General features: G+C 41.6%; 2 protein-coding genes across 3 annotated transcripts in view; both read right to left on the bottom strand.

Moving 5' to 3' along the window:
- Positions 1-5580: 5580 nt before the first annotated feature.
- On the bottom strand, positions 5581-9195 carry LOC118424862 (zinc finger protein 525-like). The gene is made up of 2 exons (XM_035833668.1): positions 9070-9195; positions 5581-7625 (listed from the first exon to the last, which is right to left on the bottom strand). The coding sequence occupies exons 1-2, from the start codon at positions 9087-9089 to the stop codon at positions 6707-6709; spliced, it is 939 nt and encodes a 312-aa protein (XP_035689561.1). The 5' UTR covers positions 9090-9195; the 3' UTR covers positions 5581-6706.
- A 683-nt stretch (positions 9196-9878) lies between these two features.
- LOC118424400 (neuronal acetylcholine receptor subunit alpha-2-like) overlaps positions 9879-15675 on the bottom strand; it is a 23836-nt gene continuing 18039 nt past the window's right edge. For both annotated transcript variants that reach the window (XM_035832955.1, XM_035832954.1), the window contains exons 4-6: positions 14370-14999; positions 13704-13956; positions 9879-12047 (exon numbers count right to left, since the gene is read on the bottom strand). In XM_035832955.1, the coding sequence (XP_035688848.1) occupies positions 11877-12047; positions 13704-13956; positions 14370-14999 (1054 nt within the window). In that variant the 3' untranslated portion in view covers positions 9879-11876. The remainder of the gene's footprint in view (positions 12048-13703; positions 13957-14369; positions 15000-15675) is intronic.

Below are 15675 nucleotides of genomic sequence, written 5' to 3'. Positions count from 1 at the left end.
GTCATACTAGTATCTAACGCCATGAACAAGTAGTAATCAGATGTTGCGTCTTTCTTTCAAAAACATAATCAAATTTTCCATTATTTATTTATTTATTTATCTCTAGACATGTTGGCAGCCCCTTCAACTTATGATGTTGCCGGGTAAGTCTTTATATTCGAGGTTTTTGAAAATAGATTCTTTTGCATTAAATGCGATGAATGTAGTGATTTGTGTTTTGCTGAGAAGTCCCCCAAAGCTGATGTTTTCATATAAGTTTTCATGACACAAATTGGACGTCAAACAGAAAAGAACAAAACGTCGACTATATTCCCATCAGTAAATATTTATTGTTTAAAAGTTATACAAAAATATAAACATTATATGCGTCCTTAACCTGTGCACTAACAATGACAAAAATTATGAGTCCATATCTGTGCAGAAAATCACTGTTCCCGTGGTAAACAGCTATACAGACTTTAGGAATGTTCATTAGTCAGGAAAGAGCTTTGAAAATAGTTGACATCACTACAGCATGTGCACGCTCGTAACTGCGAGATGGCTTATTCTCAAATTTCGGAATAGGACGTGCAGTCTTCTTGCAGGCGTTTTGCATACACGTATGACAATTAAGCTACTAGTAGAAGATTTCTGTCGCCCCTACGCATTTACAGTTTACAATGATTTTTGGATAAGGCACATGCGTTTTGTTTAATGATTTTTATTGACATGTTGTATGTGTGTATGTTGCAAACTGTATGTTTCCAAGTATTATGTGTATTACTCCTGGAAGATTAGTTGTTGCATTGAATGTTAACAACTAAAGGAATTAATGAACAATAAACAATAAACAATGAGTGTTTACTACAGCTAGACAACATACAACACGATTCGGATAAAGGAGGTTTCTTAGTCCCGAGATCATAATCCTCACACATGTAGTGTGTTTTACAATGGTTGTTCAAGTTGGATTTCGTTGCTGAAGAATAGTTACACTGGTCACATTTGTAGGGTTTGTCACCTGTATGGGTTCTCATATGTTTGGCTAAATGAACCTTTTGAGTAGCTCTGTACCCACACTCCCCACACATGTAGGGCTTTTCACCAGTGTGTTTGGCTAGATGTTTGTTCAAGGTGGACATCTGTGCAGCAGAATAGTCACACTGGTCATACTTGTAGGGTTTGTCACCGGTATGGATTTCTCATATGTCGGGATAAATGAGACTTCCGAACTGTCCTGTACCCACACTCCCCGCACATGTAGGGCTTATCACCAGTGTGCATGGCTAGATGTCTGTCCAAGCTGGATTTCAGCGCAGCAGAATAGTCACACTGGTCACACTTGTAGGGTTTTTCACCGGTATGAGTTGTCATATGTTTGGCTAAGTCAGACTTGAGAACTGTCCTGTACCCACACTCCCCACACATGTAGGGTTTGTCCCCAGTGTGTTTGGCTAAATGATAATGCAAATTGCATTTCTTTGTAGCAGAATAATCACACTGGTCACACTTGTAGGGTTTTTCTCCAGTATGAGTTCTCATATGTATGGATAAGTCAGACTTCCGAGCTGCTCTGTACCCACACTCCCCACACATGTAGGGCTTATCACCAGTATGTTTGGCTAGATGTTGGTCCAAATGGTGTTTCCGTGCAGCAGAATAGTCACACTGGTCACACTTGTAGGGCTTTTCTCCGGTATGAGTTCTCATGTGTTGGGTTAAGTTGCACTTTTGAGTTGTTCTGTACCCACACTCCCCACACATGTAGGGCTTATCACCGGTGTGATTGGCTAGATGATATTTCAAATGGCATTTCTTTGCTGCAGAATAGTCACACTGGTCACACTTGTAGGGTTTGTCACCAGTATGAGTTCTCATATGTTGAGATAAGTCAGATTTTCGAACCGTCCTGTGTCCACACTCATCGCATATGTAGGGTTTTGCAGATAAATGAGACTTCTTACTTGTCTTTAACCCACACTCCCCATACATATAGGGTTTGTCACCAGTGTTTGCTTCCGGTTGAGAGACTGAACATGTTTTGCTCGCTGTTGGCTGGTCTGTGGTTTTACTTGTATCCCGGTCACATAGAAATCCAATTGGAGACCCATCACAGACGTTCTGAGGAACAGCAGTAGGAGACCCATCACAGAAATTCTGAGAAACAGTGGTAGGAGACCCATTACCTCCCTCTGCCATGTCGAACTTAATGGAATAGGAAGCTATTAGAAAAGAAGAAACGGAGCCATTAAAAATAGATAGATAACAAACAAACAAATAATGTTTACCTTAACACGGTCCAGAATAACGTCAGGTTATTTATGGTTAGACGCTAAGAGCTCAAAATACCACATGCATATGAAAGTTTGTGCATGTCAACTTTGATTGCCCAGTGCAAGTTTAAACTCTAAACGTGCACCACCCATTGCAAGTAGCTTTTATCCATTATTACCTGACATTAGAAAACGTTTACACACATCAAAATATCATCAGTTCTTGGAAAGTTAAGAAAAATAATTCTAAATAACATCGATAAGCCTAAATTTTTCCATGGAGGTTAGACATTTATGTACAGGTAAACAATATTTAAAGACAATCCCAATATGCTAACTGATTTATCCAAACATAATTTGCATATGAGTTGACTTTGATATGTCTGTTTTTCTAGTTAAATGTAAAGATCTGTTTTGCCACTTTATTCACTGAAGCTGAAAAATTAGCCTCTAACAGGCTCCCCAGGTCGCTGGAAAAATAGTAGAAACTGGCCAAATAGACAGAAAACACACCTTAGGTTGCAAACTGCATTCCTCGACCAACCAACTCCTCTGGTGTTTACAGTTTAACTAGTTCAAGAACTATTAACGGTGATTTTTTTTTATGTTTGTCGTGTTTTGCAATATGTATGCTTTGAATATACTAGCCACGTTCACTCTAAAGTGACAGGCGGTGACAAATATGATACGATAGCAATTTATTCCCAAGAAAGGATTTGCTTTTTTTCTATCGTCATAAAATTTACAGCTTGGTCAACTTAGCTCCAAGCCTTTCGTGATTGCATACAACTTATTGCGAATCACCCGTCATTAAAAGTTCTACCCTAGCCATGGAAGAAAAATGCAACTCTTCAAGGAAAAAAGTGAGTTATTGACTGAGTGAATAGCCTGTTTTCGGCTCAGTGTGTCAACAGCCTGTTTTGGCTATTGACACACTGAGTAGCCTCGCTCTTTACTTATAATACGCACAAAAATAACACATTGCATTACAAGTAAAATACTTTTTTTCCTTGCGAAGTGGCATCAGCTAGTTCTACCCATATTACAGTAGACTCTCCCAATGACCTAAATGACCCCAGCGGCATCTTGAGTTGATTCATCGGGCAATGTCGGGTGCCTGTCGGGTAGACTAGACGTTTTTAACAAGAGATCTGCATCTTTTTAGTCTTACACAAACACATTCATAATTCAGCCCCTCGAGCTTTGTCCTGATACTTGCTAACGTTACGTGTAACCGAACACCACAGGGTGTCTGCTACACCTCCAGTTACCATGGTGACAGCCGTATTTGTTTGGTAACCACGGCGCGAGCTGTCTGTTTATATACCTTGTTAGGATAAAAAGAAGATCTATGAAGAGGAAGTAAAAGAAGCGGAGCAAAAACCAAATGTTTTCCTTTGTTTCCGTGAAGGTACCAGTAAAGATGCCCCCCTCCCACCCCATTTTTCGTCAGCCCAAAAAGTCTTGCATTTCTGCGCAATGTAGCCCACACACCATAGAAATGCCCACTACCGCCTATAGTTCATGATAATACAGATATGTTGTATGCATATCTCGTTCTTACCTGCTTCCAGTGATGATTATTACCTCTGTACGTACAATCCTCATGGACGCGTCAGTCTGGAGCAGCAAGGGGTGAAAGGTCACCTTGATACTGTGGGGTGAAAGGTCATTTTGTGCCTGCTTACCCTTTATTGTGTATCAAGTTTGGATTACACTTTAGAATATCTTTCTATCTTCCTTCCTTCCTTTTTTCTTTCTTTCTTTCTTTCTTTCTTCTTTCTCCTTTCTTTCTTGTACTTTATTCCTCCCTTGGGAGAGCATTGCATAGCTGAAGTATTTACAAAGGGGAAGCCGTGACATTAAACATGTGGTACATAGCAATCATGTTAAAATAAAATAAATTATATCCTTATATTGTTGTAATTTCGTACTCATATTTACAATCTCTCAGAGGGCAGGTGAACGAACCTGCCAGGGGTATCCCATGCCCCAAACGTCTAGTCTACTGATGACCATTGGGACATTAAAAAAATCACTATCAGATCTATCATACCATAATAACTGTCTCTTCTCGTCTCTATTTCTGTGCATTGTACACATAACTCTCAAGAGTTCAATAAAGTTCTTTAGAGTTCCACTTTCAAGGTTCAGTGACCCTTTCCGTATCGTTCTCTACAACTCCTTGTGACTCTACACAGTTCAGTTCTCCACAGCTCGTATGTTTAACTCACAGTCTAGCTTCTGTCTAGGCTGTGTTGTAGCCTTTGCTGGGGTAGTTTAAGTCTAGCTCTTTTCAGCTCTTTCTTCTTCTCTCGTATGTACGTCCTCAGCTCTCGTGTGTTCTATTCTCCTTCCCCGTGCTGCAGTTTTGCCTCTCTTTCTACTTCCATTTTGTCTTTACATTCCACAAGGTGTTAAGCTGTATATTATCATAAAGCCAGCTGACGTTGACCAATCAGAAGGTCCAATTTCATATTGTTCATGACGCCGTAACATAGAAAACCATTGGTACATTGCTACAATTAACACAGGAGAGTTCACAGAAGATTCACCAATCAGAATTAAATCCAACAGGGAGGAATGTTCATACCCAGAAGGGAGAAATGTTGATTAACAATACAGTAGATAAGATTTTTAAAAGATTTGACAGACCATTAGCCTGGGAACCATCCGGTTAGTAGTTAGCTCCAATGCAGAGAAGCGACTGTACATAGTGTATGATAGACTTCGGAGCGGACTACCTTCCTGATGGTATTCAGGCTTAACAGGCCATGATTTCAATGTTGCGAATATTATCCACGGAAATTTTCGTTTCAAAATGAAATCTATAATCTTCTTATGTGTCTGGTGTAATTGCAGCCAATGCCATAGGCAGGTAGCCAAAGTGAGTACAAATATTAAAGGACAAATATAACTTTTGAAAATTCATTATAGTATCAAAGAAAAACTTTTGTCTCAAATAAGTTAGTTTAGTTAATAACCCACCTATATATGTAGATGGTATCATAAGGCCGCTCATTTGCTATAAAAACGAATAAATCCACCGAGTGAGCGAAGCACCTCTGGGCTGGTCATTAAACCTTTATCATAAACCTACTTAATTAAATTATTTTATGCATCTATGTGTAAAAAAACGTATACAAAAGTATACAGCCTGCGAGGTCCTTTTTTAATCTGATTACAATGATCAAATGAACCATTCATTCATTCAAAACCTACAGTCCTATGCTGGACCTCAATTAAGATTTTACCATGGTCAATATTGACCGAAGGAGGCCATATGCTGTACCTGGGGCAATTACTGATCACATCATCACAGCATATGCACAAATTAGTATGGTTTATTCTCGAATATTGGAATAGAACTACAGGCGTCGAATTATTATCACATGGCTGTTTTATTCCGTATAACGTTACAGTATTTACAGTATACTGGTTTAATAGACAATACGCATAACAGTCCTCCTTGTAGCCTGATTTGAATCTTATAAATAGCAAACTTTGTGAGCAACATGTTTAACAATGATTCATTAATATGTTTATAACAATAAAAAATATAACGATAACAATAGTTATACAGACAGACTACGGCTTCGCCGGCACGCACTGGATGCTTGGATTGCGCTGTAGTTTACATAAGGGCACGCCAGTTTGAAATAGGTCTTAATAAAAGTATACGTCATTCTAAAGTTCTCACTAATAACAAGAATGTTGTATAATTTCAGTTTACTCGCTCCTATTTTTTTCCTAAGAGGAGGAAAAAAAGAGTACCACAAAATTCAGTAAATTTTCAGCACTGAATCATTATAAAAAAATTTAACACCTTTTAAGTGTAATAAATTAGCTGTTCTGAGAAGGGAGATGTTCTGAGTCGGGTCTGGAGGATGGCGATGCTCAACAGAGTCTTCTGGGCTACTACAATCGTTCGGGTGGCAGGGGAGGCGCGACACCCAACATAAGTCAAGTCAAATTCGCTTTCCGGAAATATGAGAATTCTACCATTCTTTTAATATGTTTCATCAGGTTTGACCTTACGCAATCAGAGTTTACCATGAGTGTTTACTAAATCCAGGCAACATACAACACTGGTACGATATCCGTTCGGAGAAAGGAGGTTTCTTAGGTGTCCCGAAATCATAATCCTCACACATGTAGTGTTTTTTTTACAAAGTATGTTCAAGTTGGATTTTTTTGCTGCAGAATAGTCACACTGGTCACATTTGTAGGGTTTTCACCGGTTTGAGTTCTCATATGATTGGATAAGTGACACTTTTGATGAGCTGCTCTGTACCCACACATGTAGGGCTTCTCATCGTGTGTTTGGCTAGATGTTTGTTCAAGTTGGACATCTGTGCAGCAGAATAGTCACACTGGTCACGTTTGTGCGGTTACCCAGTATGGGTTCTCATATAGTTTACTAAGTCAGACTTTAGAGGTGTCCTGTACCCACGCTACCCACACATGTAGGATTTATCTCCTGTGTGCTTTGCTTGGTGACTAACCAAGTTGGCTTTATGTGCTGCAGAATAGTCACACTGGTCACACTTGTAGGGCTTTTCACCAGTATGAGTTCTCATATGTCGGGATAATTCAGACTGCCAAGCTGTCCTGTACCCACAGTCCCCACACATGTAGGGTTTATCACCGGTGTGTTTGGCTAGATGTCTGTCCAAGTTGGCTTTTTGCGCAGTAGAATAGTCACACTGGTCACATCTGTAAGGTTTGTAACCGGTATGAGTTTTCATATGTCGGGATAAGGTAGACTTCAGAGTTGACCTGTACCCACACTCCCCACACATGTAGGGCTTATCACCAGCGTGCTTGGCTAGATGTTGCTTGAAGGTGGACTTTCTTGCAGCAGAATAGTCACACTGGTCACACGAATAGGGTTTTTCACCAGTATGTTTGACTAGATGTTGGTCCAAACTGAATTTTCGTGAAGTAGAATAGTCACACTGGTCACACTTGTAGGGTTTTTCACCGGTATGAATTCTCATGTGTTCGGATAAATAAAATTTCCGAGCTGCCCTGTACCCACACTCCCCACACATGTAGGACTTTTCACCAGTATGCATGGTTAGATGTCGGCTCAAGTCGGATTTATGTGCAGCAGAATAGTCACACTGGTCACACTTGTAGGCTTTTTCTCCAGTATGAGTTCTGATATGTTGAGATAAGTCAGATTTTCGAGCCGTCCTGTATCCACACTCATCGCATATGTAGGGTTTTGCATCGGTGTCTGATTGCGGTTGACTGGCCGAAGTGGCTGTGCTTGCATCCCTGACACACAAAACCCCAGTAGGAGACCCATCACAGACGTTCTGGAGAACAGCAGTAGGAGACCTACTATTTGCTTCTGCCATGTCAAACCTAATGAAATAGAAAAACATTAGAAAAGAATAAGTAGACCAGTTAAATCTAGATGATTGCAAGCAAAAAATAAATGTTTAACTAACATGAAAGCTTCTGAAAAAAGCTGGCCGGTGTGTATTTTGGAAAAAGCCTGGATGTTAAACAAAATCACATGAAAAAAGAGTTTTTAAACATCGAATTTCTGAATTGGTCTGTCTTCTATTAAAAAAAACATTACATGGGATTTGTCTAACAAAGAAAAAGCAAAAGCAAATCGCTATATCCACCCAGCGCGTAGACCGCTCGGACACTAACTCCATTGCATAATAGTGCGTATAGAAGGGCTATAAGAATAGTTTGGTTAATTTAACTGATCCATCCATGCATCCATGCAAACCAAACCGTTGAATGAACGGCTTCTTTCGCTTCTAAGCCGGTGTTATGCACCGGCAAAAAAAACTATTAACGGTGAAAAATTTGGGTGAGTCCAATTTTTGTGTTGGAATTTACAGTTTAACTTGTTCAAGAAGTTAACGGTGTTGTTTTGTTCTTCTGTTTGTCGTGCTTTGCAGTTAAAAAATATATATGTTTCGAATAAACTAGTCACGGTCACTCTAAAGTGACAGGAAAATTTACAGCTTGGTCCATTTTGATTGTATACAACTCATAACAGATCACCCGTCGCAAAAGTTCAACTCCGCAAGGAAAAACGTATTTTATACGTAGAAAAACAACACTATGCATTACAAGTAAAATACTTTTTTTTTCCTTGCGGAGTCGCATTGGCTAGTTCTATTTACAGCAGACTCTCCCAATGACCTAAATGACCCCGGCGGCATCTGAGTAGATATGTCGGTCGCCTGTCAGGTAGCCAATTTAAACAAGATTTGTTTAGTCTTACGTTGTTGTTGTTGTCCTTGTTTAACGTCTATTTCATGGTCTCTTGGTGCTTTTTCTGCTGGGTGCTCTTAGATTTGTTGACCTCGCTGGTGCTTGTACTCTGGTACTTTGCATATGCGTGTTTGGGGTGTTTTAGACCTGCTCGGCAAACCTTCTCGTGCCTTCTATGTATTTGGCGAACGCATTCATAATCCAGTCCTTGCTTATACTTGCTACATATAACCAAACACCACAGGGTGTCTGTTACACCTCCAGTAACCATGGTGACAGCTGCCTTGCCTGTTTGTTATTTGTTTGTTAACCACGGCGCTAGCTGTCTGGTCCAGGTTTACCTCATTTGTTGGGAAAATAAGAAGAGGAAGTAGAAGAAATGGAGCAAAAACAATATGCTTTCCTTTGTTCCCGCAAAGGTACCAGTTAAGATGCCCCCCTCCCCACCCACATTTTCGTCACCCCGAAAAGTCTTACATTTCTGTCTAATGTAGCCCACATACCACAGAAGTAACCTCTACCTTCTCTAGTTCATAATAATACAGTCATATTTTAAGTATCTCGTTGTTACCTGCTTCCAATGACGATCATTACCTCCGCACAATCCTCCTGCAAGCGTCTGTCTGGAGCAGATAGGGGTGAAAGGTGACTGGCTCTAGGGTGAAAGGTCAATTGATGCCTGCTTACCCATAAGTGTGTAGTATGTTCCGCCTACAGAATTGCTGTATTTTTAGTTGCATTTGGCACCTTAGATGCTAGAGATGTCCTCTGATTCATTGAATATTATCCGACAGCCTTTTGTTCTTTCTTTCTTTCAATAGTTTTTTTTTCTTATTTCTCTTGTTGTGTTTTCACGTGGCACACGAATTCTAGGTATTATGTCAAAGGTAAAGGCCCCTAAACAGAAAACAAAACCCGTCTGGCAGTGTTGTGCAACAGTGCAAGTCAAAACATTACGGGGCCTTTAACTCTGGCATATAACCTAGAATTCCTGTCGCCGCACACTAATCCCTCTATTTCTTACTTTCTTACTTACTTACTTTCTTTATTTTTCTTTCTTTTTTTTCTTTCTTTTTCATTCTTTCTTTTTCTTTCTTTCTTTTTCTTTCTTTTTCATTCTTTCTTTTTCTTTCTTTCTTTCTTTTTCTTCCTTTCTATCTTATTTCCTTTTTTTCTCCTTCCCTTTCTCCCTCTCTCACTCTTTCTTTCTCCTCCACCCTCCCTCCCAACTCTCTGGTAGTTTAGGAGGAGCTTAAATTCTGTTGTCCATCAATGAAAATATGCACGGAGCTTTTTTTTCAATAAGATAAAACGCAAGAAAGTCACGCTACTAAAGGTTAACACATTTACCATAGATAGTGAAAAGGCACCAGCCGACTCATATATTGAGTAAAAACATTTATTGTTTTGTACAAAGTTGGCATATAACAATTGATGTCATATACTAACATATATAACACTAACATATGATGTTATATGTCAGACTATATTCAACAAAGGATTTATACACATCAAATATTCCGAGGTTTATCAGGTCACTTTATAAAGGCATTTCTGAACATATGATTTATTCTCTTGTTCAGATTTAAAGATAAAAAAATCTGTAGCAGTTTGGAGGCTTTCGTTGAAAATATAAGTATCAGATTAAGTATCAAATAACTCAATCCGTGTAAACAGATACAATGTATCAAGTTAGATAAAACTCATCGTATTTTAGTGAAAAGATATAGTTTAAAGTAAAGTTCAAGAGGTCTTCGCTCTGTGTTCATTAAATTTTACGAAATACATTGATTTTTGCTCATTTATCCTGAACCGACGTCTATAATTTTTCTTGTTCTTTGGTTTCAGACAAAAAAAACAATGTACTTGCTGTATCATTCCTATCTTGCATAGCCCTTTCCCTCCATTTCATATAACAACATCACACTCGAAGCTCTCGAAAATCTGTTTTATAACATTTCTCCAAGTATTTTGCTTCGTTTGCGACCTCTTACACGTAACCCACCAACAATCGACAAAATACAAAATAAAATAAAACCAGCCTTATTGTCTCAATTGTATGAGTTCAGTGATCAGAAAGAATATTGCTAAAATCTTTGGTGAGGATCAAACTTCAATCCTGTGATAAAAACACAAACCGGTGAAATACTCAGTCGTCTTTTAGATGAAGCTTCAATGCATTCACCCTAGTAAAGTCGCTTGTATTCTTGCATTCGTGTCGAGGGACCTTGCATGGCACGTAGTGATGCCTCGTTGAAGGTGTATAGATTCCAAGACTTCCTTAACATCGCGTCTTGGCCTCAGCACCGTAACCATGACAACAACAGGCCGTCACCATTGACCCACTCCGGTCACGTGTCCTCTGTGATTGGGTCATTCATTTTGAAGAAGGCAGTAGTCATAGCCTCACATCACATTTGGTGAATCAGTTTCTGTGTCGAAAACTTCTTCTTTTGTTTCGTGTTTTTATATCATGACGTCACTGAGCCGTTGAGTCACGTGTCCGTAAAACCACGTGTTCGATACAGTCGCAATATTCTCTTGGCGAAGGTCAAAGGCTTGGGATGACATTTTGTGATTCCCTGTCAACTCGTGCTGGGTGGCAAGTTTCAATTCTGCTCTATACAATTCTCAGAGATTTTCTTTTCAATATGGCCATTGGTACGGCTAAACATTCGGCAATTCGTAAATCATGGTTCGTCAGGTTCAGCTCTGCTTTCCACTTCTGCTTTGCAAGAAATCGTTTCCCGTCTTTTCCACATCCTAACGTCACTGAGCAATCGGTTCAACTGTGCTAGGTCACAAGTTTGCTGACTCTGCTGACCACAAGCATGAGTCACAGATTTTCGTTTAACCATGGACGTAAGTACGGTCAAACATAAAGTGACTTCCAGTTGATGAATGATGGGTCGCAAGTTCCAACTCTGCTTTCCACAAGTATGGCATTTTTTTCTTATGTTTTCCAGACCATAATCTCACAGGGACCTTGCAGCCCTCCTTCCTGAGATGACCAATCATTGGGTGACTCCCAGTTAAAGTTTCAACTCTGTCTTCGACAAGTATGACGTTTTTTTTTTCTCATGGTGCCACAGGAACCTTTGTTTGACCATTGACGTGGATACGGCCAAACTTTACATGACTCCCAGTTAAAGTTCCAACTCTGCCTTCTACAAGTATGGCACAACTTTTCTCATGTTTTCCAGACCAAAATGTCACAGGAATCTTCGTTTGACCATTGACGTAGGTACGACCACACATTAGGTGACTCCCAGTGAAAGTTCCAACTCCCAGTTGATGGTTCGTAAGTTCCAGCTCAGCCTTTCACAAGTATGACACATTTTTTTCTCATGTTTTCCAGACCATGATGGCACAGAGACCTTACGCTGTTGGTGGTCCTCCAACCTGAGATGGCGGGATCTCCGGCTCGGGCGGCCCATACACGAAGGGCGGGAGGAAGGTCGCCAACACGCCGATGCCGCAAAGAATGATGAACATGTACATGCTGATGCGGTCCACAACCATGGCGGCGTACTTCCAGTCATCTGCCACCTGGACAGACACAGGGAAAGACGTCGTGAGTGGCGTAAGACTTAATCATATGGATGACATCCTCTGGAGACTCCAAAACTAATGCGTAAAGGCAAAAAAGAAGATGTGAACATGTACATGCTGATGCGGTCCACAACCATGGCGGCATATTTCCAGTCATCCGCAACCTGGGGACAACAGTTAATCAACAGGTAAGCAACAGGGTAAGGAAAAGACGCCACGTGTGCATGGCGTAAGACCATAGTGACTTAATCTCATGGATGACATTCTCCAAATAATGGTATCCTGATGTGGTATTGAATCATGCCGGCGGACTTCCAGTCATCCGCAACCTGGAGAGACACAGGGAAAGACGTCGTCAGTGGCGTAAGACCCTATCTCATAGATGTCATCCTCTGAAAGACTTAATCATATGGACATCCTCTGGAGACTCCAAAACTAATGCCTAAAGGCAAAGGGAAAAGATTATTAACAGGCACATGATGATGCGGTCCACAACCATGGCCGCGTACTTCCAGTCATCCGCAACCTGGAGGACAACAGGTAAGCAACAGGTAAGCAACAGGTAAGCAACAGGTAAGCAACAGGGTAAGGAAAAGACGCCACGTGTGCATGGCGCAAGACCACAGTGACTTGATCGTATGGATGACATCCCCTGGTGACTCCAAAACTGATGCGTAAAGTCACAAAAATGGTATCCTGATGCGGTCCACAACCATGGCGGCGTACGTCCAGTCATCTGCCACCTGGGGACACACATGGATGCAATAGGGTTAGGAAAGGACGTCGTGGGTGGCGTAAGACCATAGTGACTTAATATTATGGATGAAACTGAAAAACTGATTCGTAAAGGCAAAGGAAAAAGATGATTAACAGTCACATGCTGATGCGGTCCACAACCATGGCGGCGTATTTCCAGTCATCCGCAACCTGGAGGACAACAGGTAAGCAACAGGTAAGCAACAGGGTAAGAAAAAGACGTCGTGTGTGACGTAAGACCACCGTAATTTAATGTTATGGAGGACATCCTCTGGAGACTCCAAAACTGATGCGTAAAGGCAAAAAAATGGTATTCTGATGTAGTTCACAACCATCGCATCGCCGTGGCCACAGTCTTCGGCCACCTGCTGACACACATGGATGCAATAGAGTTAGGTAAAGACATCGTGTGTGACGTAAGACCATAGTGATTTAATCTTGTTGATGAAACTCCAAAACTAATGCGTGAAGGGCTATAGGCAGATGATAAACAGATACATGTTGATGCAGTCTACAACCATCACAGCATACGTCCAGTCATCCGCAACCTAGGGACACACAGGGAAACAAGAGGGAAAGGAAAAGACTTCGTGTGTGGCGTAAGACCATGGTTACTTATAATCTTATGGTCGACATTCTCTGGAGACTCCAAAATTAATGCATAAATGCCGAAAAATATGATGAACAGGTATATGATGATGCAGTCTACAACCCTGGCGGACTACTTTGGTCATCCGCAACCTGGGGACAAAACAAAAGGAAAAGAAAGTGATCTCAATGTACATGTAGTTATAACTCACCATGCTGGACAGGGACTTCTGGGCTGCCACAGTGGTTCGGGTGGCAGGGAAAAGTGGCACCCGACATAAGTCAAGTAAGTCAATTCAATGTCCTTACCTGTCCACCCTCTATCTCGCCCTTGACGTGCTCGGCTATATATTCCACCCCTTTGACAGCCGGGTCCAGTTCGGCCATGAGGCTGTCAGGCACGCCGCCCCGCTCCCTCCTGTGGCGGGACCGTAGCATGTTCCCCCCGCCCAGGTCCGAGCCGCGCACGTCGTCGTCCCGCACCGAGTCCGCCTCGCCGTCGTCCGGGCGGCCCATCCGCAGCAGTTTCGGCAGGATGTGCAGGAACACCCGTTTGCCCCACCTGAGAGGTGCGGTAGAGTATTTACGGGAGTGATGATGAAGATTAGACATCCTGGTTACTACAGTATGTAAATCCATGTTGATTTGATTAAATGGCTAACATCCGCTTCAATGTTCCCCAAGAAAAGCTTTAATCATACTTTTATTCGTACGAAGCATCTGCAAATGAACAAATATAATCCGTAATGAGATGCCCACTGCAAAACGTTACTTAAACAACTGGATACCTTTGTAAATGGTCAGTACAAAACGGATTACAAAAAAACATTGCAAGACTCATTCAGTTGCATGAGTAACCTTTGGATTTGATGGGCAATCTTACAAAACGCAGCTGCAGTTAAAAAGACAGGAGAATATCCATCAGTTCTTCTGGGGTCTAAATCATTTTAAGGATAGGCAAACAAACAAACTCACCTGGGCATCTCGTCCGTGCGATGATGCAGGTGTAGCACCACGCAGGTGATGATGACGGATATAGTACACACTACGTTAGTGAACAGCAGGTACTTGGCCAGTAGCGGGATCGCGAACGATGTGGCGGGGATAATAGTGAAGATCACCAGGAGGAACACAGACAGAGACAGCAGAATCGTGATGGCCAGGCCCACCTTCTCCCCGGCATCCACCGGTAAATAAAACACCAGGATGGCTAAAAACGTGAAAATCAAACACGGAATCACCAAGTTCACGGTGAAGAAGAGTGGCAGCCTGTCTATGACGATGTACGCCGTGATGTCCACGTACGGAGGACAGCACGCGTACTCCACCACGCTCCTCACAAGCGGCGTGTCCACAACGGTAAACTCTCCGCTTTCCCTGAAGTTCGACAAGTCGATCTGTTCGTCCAGCGGTTTCATGTCGATCAGGGTGAAGTCGTACGTCCAGGTGCCGAACTTCATTTTGCAGGTCTGCCTGTCGAACGGGAAGTTTGTGACGTCGATGTAGCAGTAGGACTTGTAGATGCCGGCGGGAATCCACTCCACCGTTCCGTTAAAGAAAACTTTCGCCCATGTATAGGAAGACACGTCGAAGCGGCCGTCAGCGCTGGGGAAAAAAACAAACAAACAAACATATAAACAGACACATAGACAAAGAAAATTTTCGCCCAGGTGAAGGACGACACGTCGAACCGGCCGTCAGCGCTGGGGAAATAAACAAATAAACATACAAATAAACATACACATAGACAAAGACAGCATTCGCCCAGGTGACACGTCGAACTGGCCGTCAGCACTGGGGAAATAAACAAATAAATAAACAAACACAGAGACAAAGAAAACTTTCGCCCAGGCGTAGGATGAAACGTCGAACCGGCCGTCAGCGCTGGGAAATAAATAAACAAACAAATAAACAAACAAACACGTAGACAAAGAAAACATTCGCCCAGATATAGAACGAAACGTTGAACCGGCCGTCAGCGCTGGGGAAATAAACACATAAACAAACAAATAAACAAACAAATAAACAAACACATAGACAAAGACAACTTTCGCCCAGGTGTAGAACGAAACGTCGAACCGGCCGTCAGCGCTGGGAAATAAACAAATAAACAAACAAATAAACAAACATACAAACAAACACATAGACAAAGAAAACTTTCGCCCAGGTATAGGACGACACGTCGAACCGGCCGTCAGCGCTGGGAAAATAAACAAACAAACAAACATATGGATAAAAACATAGACAAACAAACAGATGAGCAATGTATTGAACAGATGAG

The sequence above is a fragment of the Branchiostoma floridae genome, chromosome 10 (assembly GCF_000003815.2).
Source record: "Branchiostoma floridae strain S238N-H82 chromosome 10, Bfl_VNyyK, whole genome shotgun sequence".
Taxonomy (NCBI): domain Eukaryota; kingdom Metazoa; phylum Chordata; class Leptocardii; order Amphioxiformes; family Branchiostomatidae; genus Branchiostoma; species Branchiostoma floridae.
Note: the sequence above shows the minus strand (reverse complement) of the source record. Positions and strands in the feature narration are given on the sequence as shown.